At 35.6% G+C, this 24517-nt stretch overlaps 1 protein-coding gene across 8 annotated transcripts in view; it reads right to left on the reverse strand.

Moving 5' to 3' along the window:
* Positions 1-2055: 2055 nt before the first annotated feature.
* PIK3R1 (phosphoinositide-3-kinase regulatory subunit 1) overlaps positions 2056-24517 on the reverse strand; it is a 61412-nt gene continuing 38950 nt past the window's right edge. For all 8 annotated transcript variants that reach the window (XM_058169447.1, XM_058169442.1, XM_058169444.1 and 5 more), the window contains 11 exons: positions 23579-23780; positions 23378-23454; positions 12888-12990; positions 12328-12426; positions 12050-12230; positions 11185-11310; positions 10085-10227; positions 9812-9988; positions 9647-9715; positions 8422-8592; positions 2056-6349 (listed from right to left, as the gene is read on the reverse strand). In XM_058169447.1, the coding sequence (XP_058025430.1) occupies positions 6160-6349; positions 8422-8592; positions 9647-9715; positions 9812-9988; positions 10085-10227; positions 11185-11310; positions 12050-12230; positions 12328-12426; positions 12888-12990; positions 23378-23454; positions 23579-23780 (1538 nt within the window). In that variant the 3' untranslated portion in view covers positions 2056-6159. The remainder of the gene's footprint in view (positions 6350-8421; positions 8593-9646; positions 9716-9811; positions 9989-10084; positions 10228-11184; positions 11311-12049; positions 12231-12327; positions 12427-12887; positions 12991-23377; positions 23455-23578; positions 23781-24517) is intronic.

The following is a 24517-nucleotide window of genomic DNA, read 5'->3' on the forward strand; positions in this document are numbered from 1 at the left end:
TTGTCAGATATATTAATCTTTTAATTTTAGCTGGGATAAATGAGGCAACTTAGTAAAATGTAGAATGGTCCTTGTCTTTTAGTGTCTGTTCATTTAACCACAACTGTGTTGTTAATGTCAGAGGTCTAGCTCACTATGTGAAGCATAGGCTGGATTCTCACATTGTACTATATATGTTGTTAATGATAGTTCATTGAATAAGCTACAATGGCTAGGATCACACATTGTGCTAAGTTATAAACCATGGGTTGCAAACTACAAGCTGAACCAAACACATACTTATGATTGAATCCTGTCACATATAGATTCTGATCTTTCAAAAAATAAGAGACGAACCCAAGATGATCTACTGCGTTGCTGACTGAATAAAGACTCAAATTGGGAACTCTTTCGGTTTTGGTCCCAAACATGAAGTTACACCACCTCTGCTAGGATAAAGTAGCAATAGTAATAGCACTTAGATATATATACTGCTTCACAGTGCTTTACAGCGTGGTAAACCTAAGTGGTGCTAACCTAAGTGGTTTATAGAGTCAGCATATCGCTCCCAACAATCTGGGTCCTCAATGTAGTTCTACAGGCTATGAAAGATATTTTCTGTCAACTCCCAATTCTTAATTGTCAGGATTTTTTAAAAAAAATTGAATTAGTTTAATATTGATTTGAATTATGGCAGATTATAATTGTTTTATGTTGTAATGTTAGTCAGTTTAAGAGCTAACAATAGGCAGGATAGGTTGTGAATAATATTAGCAATTATAATAATAAATAGAAGATTCCTGTGACCGAGGCTGATGTTTCTTTTATCAAAAACATGTTCTTTGATGCTGAACTATGTTTTATCAGTCCTTGTTATCTCTTCACATATTGTTCCCCTTGTTCCATAGAGAAACCTCAGGAAAAATACCCTGGGGTTATTCTAGAATAAAAACAAAACAACAGTGATATCTAGAAAAGGCTGGCATATAGAAGACATTGATAGTCCCAATTGGGGTATCTCTCTGCCCTAAAGCTTATAATGTCAACCCTGATAGAAACTTGGATAGGGTTACCAAAACTGGCAGTCACAATCCAAACAACCATATTATAGCAGAGATGCAGAACTCTTCTGTGACATCTAGCAGTCATCTGGATTTTTTTTACTTTAGTGTGTAATTTCCTCCCCTCCTCCCAAGAATCTCCCCCTCACCCACCATGACTAGTCATCATGTTATATACAATTTGTATGGAAGTTTGTCAAATTTCAGAAATGATGTACTCTGTTGGTAAATGATAAAATTATCATATCAAAAAGGGTTGGAGAAATATTATCAAAGAGAGTTAGGAAAGTATGATATCCCATGACTCTAGATTTAACTCGTGGTTTTAGAGTAGAAGAGAAAAAAAAACTTGAATAAGTTCATTTTGTTTTACCTAAAATTTATTTGGGTGCAACGGTTGTATTATAATACCATTATATTATACTTAAAATGAAAAGATGCACATAACATTCTTTGGAGTTCTTCCAAGTATTGCGGTGTCAAAAATATATGGATTTTTTGGCAAAAGAGCAGTTAAATCTGAAGTCTGTTGTGCTCACAATAGTAGTAGGTAGAAATGAGAGGTGTAACAGGAATGCACCTTTTTTTTAAGGAACAGTGAATTTTTTTCTGTTCCAGGCAGGAGATAACACTCAAGGGAACTGGAGCATTATTGATATGAGACAAAATATCCAAATCCAACAGTACTATGGTTGAAATATTCCTGATGTGGCAAAGGAGATAGGAACTTATAGCTCTCCCTGATGATATGGGGAAACCTTTGAGATGGGTCTTTAGTCTAGGTAAGTTTGTTGTACCAATGAGTTATTTTTTTCTCCCATATTTGGAATTGTGGGGGGAGGGAATCCTCTACTACCTTTAGAATAGAATAGAATAGATTTTTTTATTGGCCAAGTGTGATTGGACACACAAGGAATTTAGTCTTCTATCTATACATTAGAAAACAAGGGTGTAAATATAAATAAATATAAGGCAACCCACTCCTCACTTATTATTGAGCAGTTAACACATAAAATGCAGTTTCAAAACAATCTTTATTCATGTTGAAGACCTAGTACAATTTTTAAAGCAACTTAAGAACAGGACACAGCTCCATCAATTTCAGAAAGCCAACAACATTTTTTAAGGAGGCGCATTTGTTAATATTGCCTTTTAAAGACGTGCAACATCCATTTAGCCTCTGCCTCCCTAAAAAAAAAAAGAAATGTTTTTAATGTTTTAAAGACATTTAACAAAATAGAGTTTATTTTTTAAGGGGGAGAAACCAAGAATAAAAATAGCAGCATTTTGGGCAGCTAATGCAGTCTCATAGGGACAAATGGCACTGTAGCTCTTCCCTAATTTTGTATGTGACCTGTTTTCATCAGTTTTTACTAAAATTGTTTTGTACAAAAACTAAAAATATTATATTTTGAGCCATGTCCCATGGGAGGCATTGTGCTTGGAATTGCCCATTTCAAAAGCAATCCTGAATAAAAGTCACAACTGGAATTGCTTTCTCAAATGAATACCATGCATAGCAAAAGCACTGTGTTAAATCTAACTGATGTTCTCCCCAGTGGAAAACATCACAATGATATTTTCCCCCAAGCATCATAGCTCATTGTTAACTACAAGACAAAGCAACTTTTTCTACATAACAGCTGACACTGAAACATAAGATTTAGCTTTACACATTAAAACAAATTCTAGAAACATGATCTTTTCCAAGCTCCATATACCTTTCAAATAAGATAAGGTCAAGTCTCCAATGAAACCAGATTGACTTTTGGCAATTTTCTGGAAACAACCATATATAACTTTCAAGACAATAATTTGGACATTTACCAAATTAGTTTGCCACTGGGATTTTTTTCTTTTATTACCCAGTCTAAGCCTGCATACATGCATATATCATTAATCTTTTTTTTATTAGTGAAGCTTTAGTTTGAAGAGATATCAGTTTGCATGTTTCTTTTCAATAAAAGTTAAAATATGCTGACCTTAATACGAGAATTGCATGTACAGCAAACTTTCTCTTTATTCAAGTATCATTTATAAAATAAAATTTTAATTTTCTGAATTGAATTAAAATTTCCAATGATTTTTATTTCATTTAACATGAAAAATAAGATTACAGAATTCTTAAGAGTAATTGTTAACACGAATAATAACTAAGCTTTGAAAGACCCTGTCAATGTTAATTTCTTCCAGGCTATTTAGAGACTTGGGAAATTTGGAGAAAAGTTTCACCATGCATTTAGATTCACTGAAAACTGCAATCAGAACATGGCCCATTTATACACGCTCTCTCTTTCACAAACACATATACAAAAGTACATCAAAACCACAAAACTAAGCCTCAAGTTACAGAATCCATAACTTGTTTTGTCTGAAGTAGCTGTATTCGTGGTATAAACATGGTAGTTCATATTTCAGAAGCCCTGTTATTTTATTGTTGTAGCTCAGAAGTTTTGGGTTTGTCTCTCTGCATCCTAGAGAGGGACATGCACACACAATGATTTTGTGTATGCACCAAATGTTGGATTGGTAACCTTATATTAATTGTGTGTGCCATTCTCAAGGCTTAATCACCATATTCAACCTAGCTCCCGATAGGCTGCTTGTATGATTCTCAGTAGAATACCAACAATGGCACAGCACTAAATGGTAAATGAAACACTGCTGATCAGCTGGCTTTTGTTTTAATGTGGAAGGACAGAAGCTAGGCCCCATCTATTCCCCATCAAAGGGACCTAGAGGTAATCAGAACTGATAAAGCCAATTAGATGATGACAAATCAGGTGTAGGACCTGCTGATGCACATCAATCTCTCTGTCTCTCTCACACACAAAGTGCATGTTAGTAAATTACTTGCTATTCAGTGACTGGTCATAATTTGCCTTTCAAGAATAATCAAGAGCAAAATGCAGATTTCTTCCTCTTGAAAAATCTAGTGAGAAGAATAAACAAACTAATTAAAATTGGCATACATTTGGCTTAATCTTTGCTCTGTGAAATAAAATGCAATTCCCAGTCAACTTCCTTTGGAGTAGATTTTGGGAGTAATTCCATTGATTTTTGTGAGACTAAACACCAGGAGACAACTGCTTTACAGCTCACGAACAAAACTCTACTGGGCTCTCCAGTGCTTGTAAAAACCCCATTGGCTTTTAAATATGTCTCAAGTCTGCGTATTTCTCAGGAAAGCAAAGTTAATGTTGCCAATATAAAATATATGGGTAAATAAAAATAAGAGGACTAAAGTTAATTTATTCATAGTGCTACCAAACAATAAAAATACATCTAGAATAGTCTTCAGTGCCTCTTTAGAAGCACAGATTGCCTATGGGGTTGAAACCATAAAGATCTGCTTTTTTTGCTTATTCACTATATAAAAGACTTCCAGAGTTCCTTAACATTAATCTGTGAAACTATATGATTTTTATTGTGTTGGTCAAGAAATGTAGAATTTGGTTAAATACTGTAATACTGAGGTTTATATTTCTTTCATTAACTTAATTACATGGATACCTGGTATATTTGTTCTTTAGGGTGACTTTTTAATTTCCCCCCCTTCATTTAAAATGTTAAAGTAACAGAAATTGATTCTGGGAGGTAAGTATCATAGAGCTTCCTAAATGTATTTTGATTGTGTTACTCAGAAAAGTATGAAAGATAAAAGCCAAATGTATACCTAATTGTATATTTTTAAACAGTAGCTGAAAAGCAATTTTTCCATGGGATGCAAAATGTATCTTGATGCAGTATCTAAAATGGTTGTTCAAAATTACATATGACAAAGAACTCTGAAGGATTGAATTTGGTACTTTAGTAGTCAATGTTTTTCACCTGCTTATCTGCAACATTCAAAGTAGAATTTTTTTCCAATAAAACACAATCAAGATAATAATCTAAAAACTAAATAAAATATAGTGGATACCATGTGAAAATATTTTTAAAACAATATTGTTGGACTCAAGTGATATTTTTGCAATAGTCATTTATTTTTATTGAATAAAGCAGCTTTTAAGCTTATCAGGCACTGCCCAACAAAATATTTAGCTGAGAAATTAATCTTGAATTGTAACCTTGAGCTAGGAGCTCAATATGCTACAAAGGGAAAAAACCCTGTTAAAATAGTTCATAGTTTTAATTCTGAAACCAACTTTTTCCAATATCCTGTACATTTATTTAAAAAAAGGGAGGAGGGAAAGAGGACAACATGAAAACACAAAAAAATATGAGCTATGAAAACATGTTGAGATGACATAAGAAAAAAAATAGAAACAGCTTATCCTTTAGTTACACATGAAACAAACATAGCCTATAGAAAATGAAATATTGCATAGCAGTGTAAGGATTCGGCTTTTTTGGGGGGGGAGGGGGGGGAGAAATCCAAACAAAAAATGAATATAATGAATTGGTTCTGACAATATCCATCTATGATAGTTAGTCATCCCGAACTATGTACATATTATATACTGCTTGTCATAAAAGTCCAGTTCTTTTCAGTCTTAAATATCTTAAAACAAGATTTTAAAGGTATAAACAAAAACACTTCCTGGCACTTCTATTACCACGTTCATTTCTCCAACGAACACCCTGTCAGAGTCTTAAAGTGTCCCTTAAAATTGAAAGTGCCATTCTGCTACATATCATTCACCAGAAAATCAGCAATCCACAATGCCGGCAACTGCATCCACTGCACACTGCACACCGCATCCTCCACGTCATGACTGAGAAATTCTGCTGCCATTTACATGGCCCCCCGCTGCACGTTGGGGTCTTCAAAGTTCCAACTTTAGAGCTTGTAAAGCTTCAAAGGGATGGTCAACAAGCACCATGAATAAAGGCCACTATGTCCCTGCAGGGAGACAGGTGTAGCATTTCTCTCTCTTTCGCTGCGTTTTTACTTTTGCTTAGTTTTTTTTTAAAGCACTTTAGATTAGAAGTGTGTGTCCATAGCTCTCAACCGTGACCTCTCCCACTGCAGTTGTGAAGAAAGCTTCAGTTCCATCTGAAGGCTCTGACACCTTAGCTCCAACTCAAAAGCCTTCTTTACCCAGAAGCCTCAAGACTGCCGAATTAACTTTGTGGGTATTTAATAAAAAGAGATAACCCCAAAGGATTAACTTCTTCATCGCCTTTGCTGTGCATATACTGGATAGGCTAATGTGACATTGAGAGAGTCATTGTGCTGCACTAATGAAGTATGCTGATAATGTAGCACCAGTTCTTTCAGCGTGTTGTACAAGTTATATGGCTCTGCAAATCCATAGCCAGTAGGTGTTTTGTTGATAACACAATGCTTCACTTCACTGTCCACACTAAAAAGGGGAAAAAAAGGATTTAAAAAAATGTTGCTAAGACATTTTCTTATATAACTTGTTCTTGATATAACAGTACAGTAATATTCTTTGACCCATTACTGTAATCCTATAGAGCACTGCACACCAGAACAACTAGAACAGTTTTTTCCTGAACGCCATCACTCTGCTAAACAAATAATTCACTGTCAAACTATTTACTAAATCTGCATTACTATTAATCTTCTCATTGTTCCTATCACCCAGCTCCTTCCACTTATGATTGTAACCTTGTTGCTTGTATCTTATGATTTATGTTGACTATTTCCTAACATGATTTGATTGCTTATTTATACCCTGTGACTATCATTAAGTGTTGTACCTTATGACTCTTGATGAATGTATCTTTTCTTTTATGTACACTGAGAGTGTATGCACCAAGCCAAATTCCTTGTGTGTCCAATCACACTTGACCAATAAAGATTGTTCTTCCTTTCTTCCTTTCCCCCTCCCCCTCTCTAAGAAATACTGTATTGTTCTGTCCTTCCATCATAGGTGATAAAAGTTGCCTGTAACTCTTCCAGGATCATTCCAAATATTTCTTATAGATATCATATTCCAACACTGTTCAAATTTACCAGTGCTCTGCAGCAAATTGGTCCCCTTGGCTGATAGAAGATTGTCTTTATCAGCAGTAGGAAGACAAGCAGTTTTGGCAAATGTTTCTCACCCCACAACCCTGCACTTGCTTTGAAGAATTCCTCAATTCTCCAAAGAGTTTTGACAACTGCAAGAGGAGTCTGCATGGGATGAATGAAACTGCTGAAAACCATCACATTCTGATGGAAGCCTCCACTGAATATGTGTCAGTGGGGGGAACCCAACTGCACACAGCCTCTCGTGGCTTATCAATTGTTATTAAGGAAGCCAAAGTCAAACCATTTTAAACATGAAGAAAGCATATAAATTAATATTCTCTAGAAATAAATTTAGCTACAAGGCGTGGAGGTCTAGGTAGGATTTGGTGGGCATTTAGAATTTAGATACATGGCATCATGCAAACAAAAGCTCAATTGAAAAGGAACATTACAAAATAGGGATACAGTTGGATCTCCTGTAATATTATGAACAAAGTTAGCTAGAGCAGGTTGGTGGAAAAAATACATATACTCCTCGTTCAACAACTGTTTCAAGTTATGAGGTTACTGAACAAGAGGGATTTACGAGCAATCTATGAAGTTATGGCTGTCTCAACATTCCACAGTCATATAATCACAATTTGGGCTGTAGGTAACCAGCTTGCAATTATGATGTTTGCGGTATCCCATGGTCATGTGATCACCATTTGCAACCTTCCATGCTGGTTTCTCACAAGCAATGTCACTGGTGAAGCTGGCAGGATGTTCCAAGTTGTTCCCACTGTCTTTTTGCTTGCCTACCCACATGCCAAACCCACCTTTCCATGCTTTGTAACTCCTGCCTGTGGTGCCCACCTGTGGCTCCTGCATACCTGGCTGCATTCCATAGTGTCTGTCTACAGAACCTATCTGCCCAACAGTAGCTCTCACCCACTGGCCTGCTTGCTGGGGACTTTCACCTCTACCCATGTTGCAGTCATGTGAGTCATGCTTAACAACCTGTGCAGCCCTAAAGTTACAATGGCAACCAAGTCTGTGGGGATTGCCATCACTAAGCAAAGTGACTGTAAAGTTAAATGTCATATGACTGTATTGCTTAGTGACAGAAATGCTAGTCACAACTGCCATCATAATTCAAGGACTAGTTGTAATCTGGTAATGCTCTTTGCAAAGAATATTTATATTTATGACCTATTATATGCTGAAGTCAGTTGGTCAATCTAGGGGGTATCAGAATCCCATACTTTCACAACAACTATTTGCTGAAAGGCTGTTGCCCATGTTTTGAAGACTTCATGACCAACTATTTCAAGCCAGAAAACCAGTATTACAATAATCCTTTGAAGGACAATCCAATAAGATGCATAGATCCAAGATTTGGTTAATCATCACAGGGAGGGAATGAGGGAGTTCAATTCATTGCTGAAGAAACAGGGTAAATATTTGAATACATACACAACAGAACAGGCATAGCAACCCTGCTTGCTGCTTTCCCGAACGAGGAACGTTCCATCTCGTTTCCCACGTAATAAATTTTCAGCTTGGCTTCTGTTGATATTTCCAACATTCCATGTGCGTTCATCATGATGAGGCAAATCCTCATCATCTTCTACTATAGAGTATTGGCTGTTCAGAAGCAACATGAGACAGTTAAAAAACCAGAAATAATAAAATATAAGAATTTGTAACAAAATCAAAATCAAACTTTGACCCAAGGCAGTTTTGTTGACCATAAGGTCCCATTGCTAGGTTTTCAGAGAAGTCAATATTACATAACTTGACACTCTTCTCTCTTTGTCAATCCATAAATTTGAATGTTGCTTTTTACTTTCCTGATATAGTATATTATATATTTTGGACTATTCACTATAATTTAATGAAAACTTATTAAGTGGTTCTTATTCACTTGACCCGAATAATTAAGGTTAAAACTCTTAGAAATAATAAATTTAGATTTTGGAAAAGAATAGACCACTTTAAATAAGTAGGGCAGTGCAATACTTTGGGTTTCATTTCAAAAAGATACCTCAAACCACATGGAGAACAACCTCTACACATTTAATGCTTCCATGTCCTTTGCCTAGAATATTTGCAGCTGCAAAGGCAACTACACAATCCCAGGAAAAGATGCAGCTGTTTTAAAGAGTTATAGACAACTACTGCATTCATGTTATTACTCTCTGTACATCACTAAAAATGAGGAATTGAGCTTTGTATGAAAGGAATTCCTACTGGAAAATATTCTTTACTGAACATAATAGAAGGGTAACAGAATTTTCTGTGTAGAAAAGTTATCAGTGGGTAGCAGGAATTGTAGTTTGCACCTAGATTTTAAGAACTGGTTGCAAAGAAAATCTGAATCATGATTATTTTAAAATCATGCTTATTTTATCTTCAGAAAGAGCTCCAACTTTAGAAAGCAATGCACTGAAAGAATGAGAAGTTTTATTTACTATTTTTGAATCTCTTTGTATCACCAGTAGGATTCAATTCTTAGGCAAAACAAATGGATTTATCAGCTAAGCTCTTGAATTAATATAAATACTGGATTATCAACATGGATGTTATAAAATGATCTATATTTATAAATATTTATATTGAATGATTAAAAATGCAATAAGCAGAATCTAACTGAGATAACATTCCCCTCCCCCCCCTTAGAAATATTTTGGATACTCACTCTTCTGAATTTTCATTGCCAAGCCATTCATTCAGTTTCTTTTGCCGAACACCTTTCTGTGTCAGCCACCTAGAAAGCAGTTTTGAAAACACAGTTAATCAAGATAACATTCATAGAAACTCAACTGAAAGAAGTGCGCAAAGGCTGGAATTCACAAATACTTACATCAAGTACTGATCTCTAGTTTTTCGAAGCTGTATAAGGTCTGGCTTAATGCTGTTCATGCGTTTGTCTATTTCTCTGTATTCTGCAGCCTGCTTCTTTAGATCTTCTTCCAGTCTATGTCGGCTATCCACAATTTCACTTATTCGAGATTTCAGCTTTTCATAATTGTGCATAATTCTGGAGAAAATAATTTGGCATGTTTACATCTCATTCTGGTTTTTTCTGAAGACATTTGTATATTAAAATATATACTTTTGACTCACTATAACCAACCTTTGTATTTCTTTTTCATTCCCTTCCCGTTTGAACTTTTCAATATATTCCTTGCTGTATCTTTCTTGCGTTTGGCACTGTTCTTCAAATATTTTTATGGTTTCATTAAATGCTTCAATAGCAGTTCTTTTCATTTGAATTTCCTGGAGAGAATTAAAAACTGTTTAATTATACTTTAAAAGTGACTAATTGAGTAATACTAAAGCACTTTTATATATGATTTTTAAAAAAGAGTATAGGACTAAAAAAGATGCTTTGTATATCATTTATTAGTTCACTATTATCTTCTACAACAAGAGATAGCTTTCCAAGATTTTAGTCTAGTCTTTTCCAGGCCTAACTGGAAATAATATAGATTGAGCCCAGAAGATTCTGCATGGGAAGGATGTGCTATTCCCACAAAGCCTTTTCTACTTGTATAGTTCCTCTTTGTGGCTGATGTATGGATGCCTCAGTAACCATCGTACTTTTTAAATCATTGGCATTCAAAAACAATCTCTCTATATAAATGTATACAGTATGTAAGCATTCAAGAAATATCTTTGAGAAAATGTTTCAAATTTCAAATAGTTGAAATAATTTAGATCACTGCACTTCTCTAATTTAAATAGGTCTACATATTTGTATTTATACAGATATAATTTACAATCTACTTTAAATATATTTATTTATTTATTTTTATTTATTTAATTTTTATACCGCCCTTCTCCCGAAGGACTCAGGGCGGTGTACAGGCAAATAAAAAGCAGACAAGACATATTGTTACATTGTGAACATACTATGTGAACACTTCACCTAAATAATTCTAAGCCGTTAAATATTCTGTGGTTATAGTGTACCTGATTTTAAAGAAAACATTTATTATTGATTTACCACTGAAGTTGCTGTTGGAGACCATAGCAATACATCAGTAATATTTGGATGGTTTAGCACTATTAATCAATCCTAATCTTGCTTTAAACCATGTTGCTTTTAAAACTGAAACTGAAAGGTCAAGAGTTAGCCTCAAACTCCATCAAACTGAATTTCACTGGATTAATGGGTCTATTGGATGAACCACTTTATATTTTAAATTGCAATTGACATTTAACACTGCTAACCTGAGATGTTCTTGTATAATCTTCATAGAGTCTGTCATATTCTCTGTTCTTTTCTTGGAACTGAATATTATATTCATGCAATTTCTTTCCAACAGCTTCAATACTATCTTCTTTAACCACTTGATCCTAGGAGGATAAATACATGGAAATACATTCAATAAAGGCAGAGCCTTTCTTACAGTATTAACACTTTTCATAAAACAGCAATCAATCAAATAATAATTTGCAAAAGAATGATCACGCTAAAGCTTGTAAAATAGTTTCTTCACAGATCATAAACCATTACTTATAATGTTGCCACCACAGTCAGGGCTCCAGGACATCTCTTGCTCTGGGATAAACGTATGAGTTTATGAGACTAATAAGTTATTGCATGGGAATGCATTTTTTTGTTCATACATTTTTGTCTGTTTGGTACTAAAAATTAATAGTGGTCACTGTGGAATTGGGCATGTTATACAAATTAGCTTAAACTTAGCAATATAAAAAGATAATTTTTCATTCATCATCTTCACATCTGGAATACATATTTCAGGTGTGAAGATATCAGCTATCAATTTGCAAAAACAAAAGCAACAATAAAATCTTCCTTGGTTAACCTTAGTAAATATTGCATGACTTGAGATTTTTCTTCTAGGCAGGAACCCAGAATTCGCTTCCAATAAACAATGAACATATTAATTTTAAACATAAGAATTGTTTGCAGAATTTCCACAGTGTGACTATTGTTCACACATTTTTTGGTATAATTTCCACAGCATTAACTTTAAGGGTTTTGAGTTGCCACATCTACAAAATAATTTAATTTATATAATTCATTACTATTCATGCAGCAAGCAGAAAGGGAATAAGATGTATATGTTACCTGTTGATATTTGGATACTGGATAAAGTAATTTTACATCTAGTTTTGGATTATATTGAGCTAAAGATTCATTTCGATAGTGGTTTATTAGCTCAACCACAGAATTGAATGTTAATGGATCCGAAAAACCGTATTTCCCATCTCGATGAAAGATTTTGATTAATTTATTATTTCCTCCTTTCCTGTAAAGTTCAGAAAAAAAGACTCAGCTACATTCATGATTATTTTGTTTCTTCTGCAATGTGATGTAAAGGTGATACCTGATTCAGCTGTTTTTACCTTAGTGTGAGAGTGTAGTCACCATGCATTTTGGTGGAGGCATCTCGTACCAGGAATGTACCATCAGCAGTGTCACGAAGTTTCTCATTGACTTCTTCCCTATTAGGGAACCAAAAGCAACCTTAAATTTAATTTTCTTAATAAAGAACACCCTTTTGTATAACTTCCCTACTTTTTTCTCATTGCAAGGTAAACACTGGCATGTTTGAGTTACTATAATGGAATTATTCTTTTTGCTCAAAAAATTCTATCATGGAAGAGTTTGATGGTAACTCATATATACAAAACAAAAGGGGAAAATGATAGATACATTTTCTATTTCTAGTCTTGTGTATTAACATAATGATTTTTAGACGTAAACATCTAGCTAGATGTATCTATTCTGGATATGCTTGCAATAACAGCAAAATAGCATAGAAATTGTTATTTTTTATTCTTGGCAATGTATGTGTCCAAATATCAGAAACTGTAGTACAAATGCTTTAAAGCTATCATAGTATACTGCAGGTTAAACACATGTATGTATCATCACCAAGATAAAATATATATTTTTGTCTCACCTTGAAATATCTCCCCAGTACCATTCAGCATCTTGCAAAGACATGTTATTATTCATACCGTTATTTGTTACAGTATTAGGTTTTGGAGGCTTTGGAGGCAATGCTGCAATGAAATTTAAAAAGAAAATAGCTTAGCTATATAGCCTGCAGGCAATATAATTTTAAATGCTTTAATGAAATTATGTTTAATTTACATCTATTAAATTATTGCAAGTTGAATTTTCATTTTTTTGTCATCTGCCATAGTTTTCAACTTGTCATTAACCAGTCCATATAGCATGCATGCAAAATTAATTCCTTAACAGAAAAATAACAACACTAATTTATCCGAGTTGGAGGTGATTTTTTTCCCCTGGGCATAAGACTGCAGCCTCTGTTGTCTGACAGTCTTATGCTTCCAAGTCAAGAGCCCCTCCCCCCTCCATATAGAACAGAACACAATTTAGACTTCCAAATGTATACAGATTGAAGTTAGTCTCCTCTTCATGCAACATCCTTTGTTATTAATTTCTTTATGCATCACTTTATATAATGCAATTATTCTTTAAGCTCTCCTTCCTCAATTTAATTACTCAGGAGGAATTGCTTTGCTATCAACTCCAGCCTTGCTGTGGTTTAAGAACAAATCAGCAAATCATCAGTACCACTACATGTCTTTAGCACACCACCTGGGTTTCTTCTGCCTCCTTTCGTAATGTGCTGTCCCCAAACACTAAGGGAACCAGTCTCTGACCAGCTATCCCTTGCCTTAATCTGAACAGTCTGTAAGATAAAACTCTTTCAAATGGCAAGACTGATTCAAGCCACATACTTCTCTGTTGCTCAATGTCAAGGCTGCCTACATACATACACCCGTGGGTGGCAAAAAAAAAAGACTGCAGCATTCCCTGGCTTATCGGTTAAAGAGGGTCATGTTCTAAAAAATACATAAACATCAAGTTCACTCATTAAAGTTCACTCACGCCTTTGCCCACTGAACACATTTATGAAACATATAAATCAAAACGACAATTGCATTTCAGAGGTTTAAGGAAAGGTAACAATCTGCTCATCCTGTGCTAAATGCTTGCAGATAAACAGGATTGCATCTAATAAACTGTAACAGTGACTAACAATTTTAAATGCTAGCATTGTTGTTTTTTTAAATGCCCCCTGATTGCATTCTGAGTCAATCATGATGCAGAAAACAGGACCCCCTTTTCTGTATAACCCCAGACCTACAGGTGAAAGAACAAAACTAAAACAGAAACATACAACAATTGCAATTTCATCTAACAAGGAAAAAAGACATTTGCACAAACTCCTTTCCTGACTCCTTTTTCAATGCACTAAACACAACTGAACAATATCACAAAATTCCTCCTAAACATTTTACCCTGCTCTAATAACAGCAACTGTAACATTCAGAATATGCTTGCCTTTTCAATCACAATGCTGCAGTACAGTATTACCATTACCTGGTGGGTCCATTTCTATGTAAAAAATCAAGTCTGTGCCACAATTTACATCTGTCCTAGGATACTCTAGATCCACTTCTTCCATGTTCCAGACTGTGTTGTACATTTGTATGACTTTCAGCAAGAAAGCTCAGTTAAAACGAAACAGTCAGGATCTCTTTGTAATGGTGTCTTGGAATTCATTTTAAAACCTCTAAGGGGCTGCACTGTAACCTATTACATCATAATCCCCAGCCAATCATGTCAAAAATAATGTCACTGGACCACTCCTATTTCATCATTTTTGTTATTCATTGTTAATCTTATAACAATTGTCATTTCAGAAAGAGCAGGCACTAATGATCGGCACCTGATCTTATTTATTAAAAAAGACTGAACGGGTTTCTCAGTTTACACAGATTTCCCCCCCTCCCCCTTAATCTTTTCTGTCTGGCATTTGGTACATTCCACTCCTGGCAGGTTGACAAAGGGTGATATGCTGCAGCAGGAAGCCTTCCTTTTTACTACTACTGTGGGATTCTTGGTGGATGGAGAGCTACTTCCCTCTAGACACAGCAATGCAATATCAGGGCATTGTTTAGCTTTGACGGTGGCGCTTTTAAAGAAAAAGAGAGAAACCAGAAATCTCAAGAGGTATCGCCCAATGCCTATTTTATGGATATTTGGTTGTGAATAAGCTTTATCCTAATAAAATGTTCTTAAGATGTCATTTGTTTCTAAGTAGGATCGACATAGGTCATTATTTACAGGCTATTTCAATTGTGCTTTAGGAGTTAATATTCCAAATAGCTTTATTTTTAAAAAACAAAAAAAGCCTCGGCTGCAGCAAGGGGGAGTGGGGGGAAGAAACCCAACCACGCACTGCCTATTAGCTGACTTTCCAGCCTGTAAATGTTTGGGGAAATGAGGGAATGCTCTTTCAATATATACTTGGTTTGCATGAATTTAATTGACTTGATTCCATAATTTGCCAGTTTTGCCATTCTTAAAACAAAAGATCTTTGTGATAATCAGTTTATCAGATTTCATGCTTCCTCAAGCCCTGAAAAATCTCTCAACTAAAGCAAACCAAAAGCAAAGAAGTTTTTTTTTTTGAAAAAAATTTCTTTTCTAGCCTTCAGAAAAGTCTCTCATATCATACAACTTGTCGTGAGTTGCATTTTGAATATATAGCATAGTTTCACATATGAAGGCTAGACATGGAAAGTATTGAACTCAAGTACTGCCACACAAATGATTACACTGGTATTGTTACAGTTCTGTCCTGCAACAAGCCATGCATTTCACAATCAAAGCACTGCATATAAGAATCATCTTGTGACCAGTGGTGGGTTGTTCCTGGTTCTGTCCGGTTCTATAGAACCGGTAGTAAAATTGGCGGGAGGCTCCGCCCACCCACCTGGACGTCATAAATGACAATCTGCGCACACAGCCCCATTGAGAACTGATAGTAAAGGTAAGTAGAACCCACCCGTCTTTGTGATCCATTTTTATCTTCTGAAAGAACTAACATTTTTGTAACTGCATACCTATAGCATCATATTGACAAATGCACCTACAAACTCACTACCCTACCACAACCATGCTTAAACCCATCTTGAAGTCGCTTTCCCAACCTTTCGTTGTCCAGTTAGGTGGATGGACATCAGAGATTCATTCCACTTGTTTCAAGTAATGGGACACTTCAGAGAATCCCAGACACAAGCTCAAACAGTGAAGCTCAGGGTTTAGCCCACCTGCTATCCAAATAGCTCTGCCGCCGAAGCACATTGCTTACATAGGTTATGTGAGATATAAAGCAACACAACTAACCATTAATTGGTTATTTCTTTCTCTCTCTCATTGTATTTCCCTGAAGTAGGTTTCAACAAAATATATTTAACAGGTGGAAGAAGAGGATTTTCTTGCTAAAATTATACTATTGGCTAAATTCTGGACAGTTGCACTTGTATGATCAAGTTACTGCTTAACCCAAACTTGTCTAGCTTGCTAGGACATCACGTGGCAAACCAGAAAGAGCAAGATTTTGACAAACCAGTGATTTTCCACAGTTCCAGCATATGTTGAACAGGTTTCATTAAAACACATTTTGACTATTAAAGCATAACTATTTAATCTGCTTGGCTGCAGCATATATTATTCTAATTGTGATAAGAGATTGAGAAATATCTATGTATATGTAAATCCATACACACACATACCAGAGTCCCTTACTTTAAAGAAATCAGTTTCTCTCTCTGTCTCTCTCTCATTACTTCAAATCAAATCAAGAATTACTTACTTTGTATACTATGCATGGTGCACATTCACCCTTGTATATCACAATCTGAAAATTCCAGACTGAATGTGGTTTCAGCTCAGCTTCACAGATTAAAATACAAATTAAATCAGGCTTTCCTTGGGTTCAAATCTTCTCTGAAACAACTAGGAAGAAGTTATCTCGAAAACTGTAATAAATTCTTCTGCTTGGTAAATCCAGAAGAAAAAGCTGCAGTAAGAAGAATCGAAAAGCTCCACGTCTTGTTCCCTTTGGAAAGAATCAATCTCTGTTCTTGCTGAGACTATCAGCCCATTTCTGTTTCATCACTGAATTTAGCTGGCTTTTTTCCCCTTTTTTAAAAAAAAAAGTCCTCTGTAGCTTGCACGTCTCTCCAAGATAAAGATCTCAGTTTCATGATTAACTTGGGCAGGTTCAAATATTTGCTGAGCAAGGGATTTCAGGTGGGGGAGGGGAGCTGGAGTCAAAGTCAGAGTTGTCACCGGCTAACAAGTGGCCAATGCAAGACTAACCGGTCTCAATTTAGCTAAGCAAATGAGAAGACCATTGTAAGTAGCCTTAAAACAGTTTCTATAACCAGCTGCTCCGTGCAGTGTTGAAGGAGACTGTCAAGAAAAGCATTATGAGCAGCCAAATACAGGAAGTGGCTAAGCTAATTCAGGAGGGGGGGAAGATAGAATGAAAGCCCTCCTTGTAAAGTTTTGTGCCTCAAAAAGCCCACAAATTCAGAAGCTCTTTAGCATTCACGACACCACCTTCCAATGGACCACAATGACAGGTGCTGTCTGAGGACTCCCCAAACGAAGCCGTATACTACTGAGTTAATTTAAAATCAACTTAAAGTCTAACTCCTCCCCAACCTCTTGCTAGCTTCAGCTTCCACAGAGCTTTTGTAACATAAAGAACAATCTTGTGCATCTTTATTTGCAAGTACTTCCCACGGTGTCCAATGGGGCTTGTTCTCAAGCAGATATGCCATAAATTAGATCCCTAAACAAGGGCATTATTTTGGTCAAGTGAGGTCAATAGCACTGTGCAAGATAAAGATTTTAAAGTGAATGTTATTTGATCGAGTCCATTTCACTATATCTGGATAGAAAGTTTGAACAAGAAATTGCTTACCCTCCTATGATCAGTATAAATGGATGTCGAACCTACAAACTTTCATTAAAATAAGAAATTCTCTTACAGTTCGACAACAGAAAGGTATAGGGGGAGGGGACGGTAGCAATATTACAGAAGTGCCTATATCAGCCAGCCAGGCACACCCTAAGTACCTAAGCATCTATAAATCCATTAGTCTTGTGGCACAATTTTATTTTACGACTTAATGAGTGGGTTTTATTTGGTCTCTCTCTCTCTCTCTCTCTCTCTCTCTCTCTCTCTCTCTCTCTCTCTCTCTCTCTCTCTCTTGGCAAACAGACAAATATTCTTTGGAAATTAAACATTATTTTCCTTATTTCTTTACATATTATATTATGCTTTGGGTCATTCTGCTCTTAACATCCACTCAAGGCATGGTTGAGAATGATACGGCTGTAATGGCTGCTGAGGGAGAAGTCCCAGAAAAGTGTTCTCCAGCTGCTTTTGCTTCATAGAAAAACGTTCACCTCTGACTATGCTTTTGGCTTGACATACTGAAGGAGAAATGGAGGCAGAGAATAAACACAGTATGTCAGTTCGTAGAGAGAGAGCACGCGCGCGAGAGAAACACACACATACATACATGCATACACACAAACACTTAATAAATAATTCAGGGGAAAAGATATGTCCAAACTATTCTTGAGATTGACAACAGAAGACTGATGTTATATGGTAGTAATTCTCATGAACAAAGGTAAATATACATATCCCAGGATAATGTTGCAGAATCCAATCTGAGTTAGCCAGCGGGACCAAATATTTATTTTTCCAAGCTTTGGTGCTCGTGCTGGAGTCTATCATTGGGGAACTTCTCTCTCTCTCCAGAATATATGCATTGGTCTGGTCTGTGCATTGTATTTATATGGTTCCTGGTTGTGTATAACTTTTAGGTGTTAATTAGGATGCTAATGGTCAGTTATTAAGTCATTAATTGTTTCCTTATACCACCATGCCCTTGACTCCTAGGTACCAGATAGGCTGGTGGTAAATCAGCACTCCTATTGATTGACAAGGGACCTGTTTACCAGACTTCAATCATTTCTCAGACTATTTCTCTGGTAGTAATCCTCCCTTGGGTTTCCCCCTAAAATGGATTCATTTTCGTAGGTATGGACTTTGAGTTCCTGCCCTCTAGCCAAATTGGTTTGAATTCTTGCCCTCTAACATGACTGCTAGCTTACAGACCTAATTTGGTTTTCTTTTTCCTTTTCGGCTCCCAATGAAGCCTACCAGCAGAAATAGAACAATTTGGACAACCATGTTTATTTCTTACATAAAAAATTATCAAGCCTTAAGAGCGAACAGACTTTTTAATGTTATTTGCTTTTTAAACTTCGACTACAATCTGTTTATAACTGTATTTAACATCTTTTGTAACACTCTGCTATGCAATACTTGGAAGAACCCTGTCCTACATATACCATAGTCCAGCAGTAAATGAGTTATATTGGACAGAAAATAGTTCTCCATAAACAGTATTTTCCCACACATTTTGCATTTTATGCTTTTGGTGACAGAAAAATTGGATAACCGCTGATTAAATAACCTACTAGCACTTTCCACAAGGCAGCAACAACATAACTAGGGTGCTCATTTTATGTTTCCTTTTAATAGCAGAAAACCACTATTTATTTAGCTCCAATCTTGGCTAAGACTTTAATCAGGAGTGAGAAACCCACAATCTGTAGAAGTTATTAATGCAATATGTTATGCATCCTTACTCCATCTTCATGGTACCTAGCAACCAACTTTTGCTGGGATGAAGAAAGAAGAAAAACCCTAAATATTTGTAAATTCACTGCAATAAAAAACAGTGATTGCAACAACACAAAGAAATTGTTCCATGTTATGTTTAACTATTAATGGAAGAGTTTTTATCAGGAGTGTTATAATTGGAGATGGTATTTAATGTGCCCCCAGTCTTCCATTAGTAGAGACAACATTTTTATATAGCTCCGCACACATAGGAGAATAAAGTCATGGCATCGCATAGAGGAACTAGCTTGTAACTTCTGCTTTTTTTCCTCTTTTATTAAGTGCTGTAAAAGGCAGAATTTTGACATTTGATGACTGAATTCTCAAAGCAGAAACTGAATTAGTACATGGGGTCTAACATTCAACTGTAGCTGCTTTGGTGATTCTATCTACAATTTATATTAAAGAATAACAAGCCTCTGATGCAAAGTGCAGTGCTGAATTTAGTACTGAATATGTTAAAATGGTATGCAACTTGGTTATTATTATTCGCTAAAAAAGAGAGCCCTCTGCTGGACAAATATTGTACTACTGATCAGCTTCAACTTGAATAAAGGAGTTGGAATGATGTAATGTCAAATACATTAGATTCTAAGCACAAATGACTTATGATTCATGTTGATACTGAGATTTGTCTTTAATATTTCACTATTATAAAATATGTTATGTCTTCATTTAATTACCATAATATCTTCTCTTCATTCAGTTATTTATTCATTCATTTCCCACCTTTATTATTTTTACAAAGGCAGCAAACATGTCCAATGCACCTTCCTCTTCCTGCTTTCCCCACAACAACAAACCTGTGAGGGGAGTTCAGGGGTGGGCTGCACTTTCTTTAACAAATGGTTCACTGGTTGTGAGCGCACATGCACCTCTTTGGGAGAGAAACGGAGCTTCAAACAGGCTCCTAATCAGCTCAGGCAGCTCTGATGAGAACAGCAGGAGTGGCACGGAATGTAGATGGGCCAGGCAATAAGCCAGGAAGTAAGTTATAAATGGATAGCATAGAACAGGGGCAGGTAGGCGGGTCCAGCCAGCGATCAGAACTAAGGGTTCGCCTGAACCCTTGCGACCAAGCCCACCACTGGTGAGTTAGGCAGGAGTTGAACTCACACTTTCCTGCTTTCTTGCCTGGTGCCTAACTATTAATTTGATGCAGAACAAGCATCAAATTACACCTATGTATTTCCAATACAGATCTGCAGCCTTATATAGTTCCTGATAAGGCATTCTAGGTGTACTTACCCAAAGTAAATCCTACTGCATTCCAAAGAGATTATTCTACCATGTTTCCCAGAAAATAAGACCCTGTCTTATATTTTTTTGAACCCTGAAATAAGTGCTTGGCCTTATTGCTATGCGCTCAAAAGCCCGATTGGGATTATTATCAGGGGATGTCTTATTTTGGGGGAAACAGGATAGATAGGTCTGCACAACTTAATCTTTGGGGAGAGGTTTTTTTTTCTCATTTTGCCAAAGATCTCATAAAATATATTATATGTAGAAATAAAAAAAAAGACTCATGTATGCTTTTTTTAATTTACTGTACACTAAAATAGATTTCTCACCTAAGTTTTATCCTCATATTCAGTAGTTAGTTAAAAATGCTGGATTAATTAAACTGTATTGGCTATATTGTAGGTTAAGAAAGAAGAATTTGGCATCCAGAGATTAGAAGCAGGCCAAAAAAAGTATTCACCATCTTGACGGAACACCTTTATTTGTGTTTTCTTATATTCCCTCATTTCTAATTAGAAATGAGGGAATACCTAATAATTCTAATTAGGTATGTTGAAGGATACTAACTGGTCTAGTAGGGTTGAGAAACACTTTTGTCTAAAAACTGAGGGAGCAACTGTGGACCATACTAAATTATATAAACCAATAATCTGACCTGTTTTTAAATACTTTCCTGTCTACAAGATAAGAAGAACACTTTAGAGAGGAGAAGAAAAGAATAATTTAAACAATACATCACAAAGAAGAGTTTAAGGTCTCACTAAACACTATCTGATTTGAGAAAAACTATTAGTATTGAGCCATGCTGGCACAGTGGTTACAATGCAGAACTGCAGGCTACTTCTTCTGACTGGCAGCTGCCAGCAATTTGGCAGTTCAATTCTTACAGGCTCAAGGTTGACTCAGCTTTCCATACTTCCAAGGTTGACAAAATGAGGACCCAGATTGTTGGGGGCAATATGCTGACTCTGTAAACCGCTTAGAGAAGTCTATAAAGCTGTATATAAGTCTAAACTCTACTGCTATTATGGCAGCATAATATCAGGACCATATGTGGCATCTGCAATTTTATTGCCATCTATATTATTAGCATTATTAAAAACAAGCTACCCAATTAATTAATATTTTTTGTTTAGTTAATTAATAGGATTGTGTTTACTTGGTATATACCATTAAAATAATCCCTATGATTTCTCTAGAAATTATAGACCACTATTAAAATCTGCAACACAAATATCTAGAAGGAGAGAGATAAATTATTTACAACTTGTAATTGTCAAAATACCACTGGTTCTCTAAAAATCTAAAATCAGTCAAACCCCAGTTCTGCTTTTAAGAAAATCATTCTGCAAACAAGTAAATGAGATAAAGGAACATTTATGTTTGATGCTCAAAAAAATCAAATAAAAACATTTATGCCGTGAAATGTGGCATCTTTCGTTAAGTTCATTCAGTATGTTTTCTACGCATTGCATTTGTGTCAAAAGGAATCTATTATATCATATACAAATGTTTTTACTGAAATAAGCTAATCAGTAACAAGAATGTAAAACTGATGCAACCAATGACAAGAAAAAGCAGTATGCAATCATTTGAAGCACCTCATAATGTATCTGCCCTTCTACACCTCTGGGTAAGCACCTCTCCCTGGTTATATAACAGTTTTTCTCCTTAAGGATTATTGAACTTCTATAAACTGAAGGGTTCGCCAAATATGCTGATGTCCCCCCTGTATATTTTTGAGTGGGGCCATCAGTTATGTAAGGATTAGTATTCAGAGGACTCGGAATATCAGCTGTTAACCCTAACCTAAGCAAGTTCTTTGCCATTGTGTAAGAACAATAGTCTTATGATGGCATTGGAAAAACTTTATAGCTTTTATATGGCTATCTAGGAAGTTCAAGTCAAAGAAGTTATTTGAATCCAACTTACATTACTACCCAGTGTGCTACATCAAATATGTAGTCTACTAGCAGTTACTGTTGTGTTCTTAAGTACGTAACAAATATTTATGACAATTTGTTTAAAGCCACATCCATGAGCAAACACATATTCACTGCAACATTATTGTAAAACAACTTATAAAGACCATGTTGTTGACTTTAACTTGGGATATATTCACATTCAAATTGTATTTGGTTGAAAAATCTAAACCAGACTAGCAGGAAATACACAATCTTCACATACCATAAGAAATGGCTTTACCATTGGACACAGTCCAACACATCTCACAGATACCTGGTGGGCAGTTTTTATACTCCACATAGCTTATAGAGGAGTTATGTGCTACAGCTTTGAACTATCTTGTGCCAAGATGCACTTGCTGCTGGTATTATGAGAAAAACAACTTTCAGTAGAGTCCTTGCTATTTCCCTTCTGCACACTATGACAAACATCTAACTGTTTAATGAAGCAAAGAAATCTTTACTGTGTATCAAGTGATAGACAAAAGAACATCAAATATTGGCAAAAAAAATCACGCTACAAATAAATATATTATTTTTAAAATGCATCCCATCTGACATAAATGTCATCAAATGTAGGAGTCATTGGTTGCAAAAGAAAACAAAGACGCCAACTTCAAAAAGTTTCCAAAATACATGTTTTCTTACCTGGTGCAGGTTGTCTCTCATTCAATTCACTTGTAATTAATACTTCCAATATTTTTATATGTTGTTCACTGTCAGAGCTGTAAAAAACAAGAAAAATGTCCATGTGTTACAGTAAAATAAAAAAAAAGTTGGAAAGAAAAAATTATAATTATCACTGAATTTTTTTTTATAATTATCAAGACTCGGGAACACATATCTTACCTGGCTACTGGAGATCTGAACAGCAAAAGGCTAAAAATTTCAGCCAGAGATTTTGCATTTAAAGGGTTTTTGGTAGAGACCTGGCAAAGTCTAGAGAAGTGTTTAAGGAGATACTGGAGTGTGAGCCAATACTGTTGAGGTATGTTAGGAGATCTGATGAGTCTTTTCAATGCTTGAGCATATTCTTCTGAGTTCTGTACTTCTGGAAAAAAAAAAATCCTTGTCAACTTGAAATCACCAGCAATTGTTCTAAACAGCCATGGAAAAGCATCAATTTTGCAAGAAGACATCAATCCCTTTAATGTAAACTAAAAAACCTTTCCTTACAACAATGAAAAATTAAGCAACCGTGGATGGGAAAAAATCAATTATACTAAAGTCAAATTGAAACTGAAATATAATTAGATGAAAACCACTAAACGTTCAGTTAATGCTGGCAGAAATCTCCCCTTCGCCTCACGTGACTGGGTAATTTCTGAGATGTAGCAGATAAGACTCAAGAACGCAATTCTAACTTTGAAAGTTGTATCCTGTCCCCATAATAAGCAACTGAATTTGAAAACTGAAAAGGTTAAATACACAGTCTGACTTCATAATGAAGAGACAAACCTTATCTCTAAGTCTTTATTGCACTGCATCCCAAATTGCAAATGGACTTCAGAATCATGTCTAGCTAATACATTTACCTTGTCCATACAGATAGAAGGTTAACAATTAGCTTTTTCTACATACGAATCCTTGATTGGTTAACCAGTGTTTGAACAAATAATATACTTGCCAAGTTACATGGAGTTCTTAACACTAAGATCTATTTTGTACATTGGGTTTTTAAAGTGTACACATATATTTTCAATCATGTGTGTCTTACAGGTATGCATGCCAGAGAACAGGGTTAGCTGCAGATAATCCCAATTTAGGTATATCATGTCATGGAAGGAG

The sequence above is a fragment of the Ahaetulla prasina genome, chromosome 2 (genome assembly GCF_028640845.1).
Source record: "Ahaetulla prasina isolate Xishuangbanna chromosome 2, ASM2864084v1, whole genome shotgun sequence".
Lineage (NCBI taxonomy): Eukaryota > Metazoa > Chordata > Lepidosauria > Squamata > Colubridae > Ahaetulla > Ahaetulla prasina.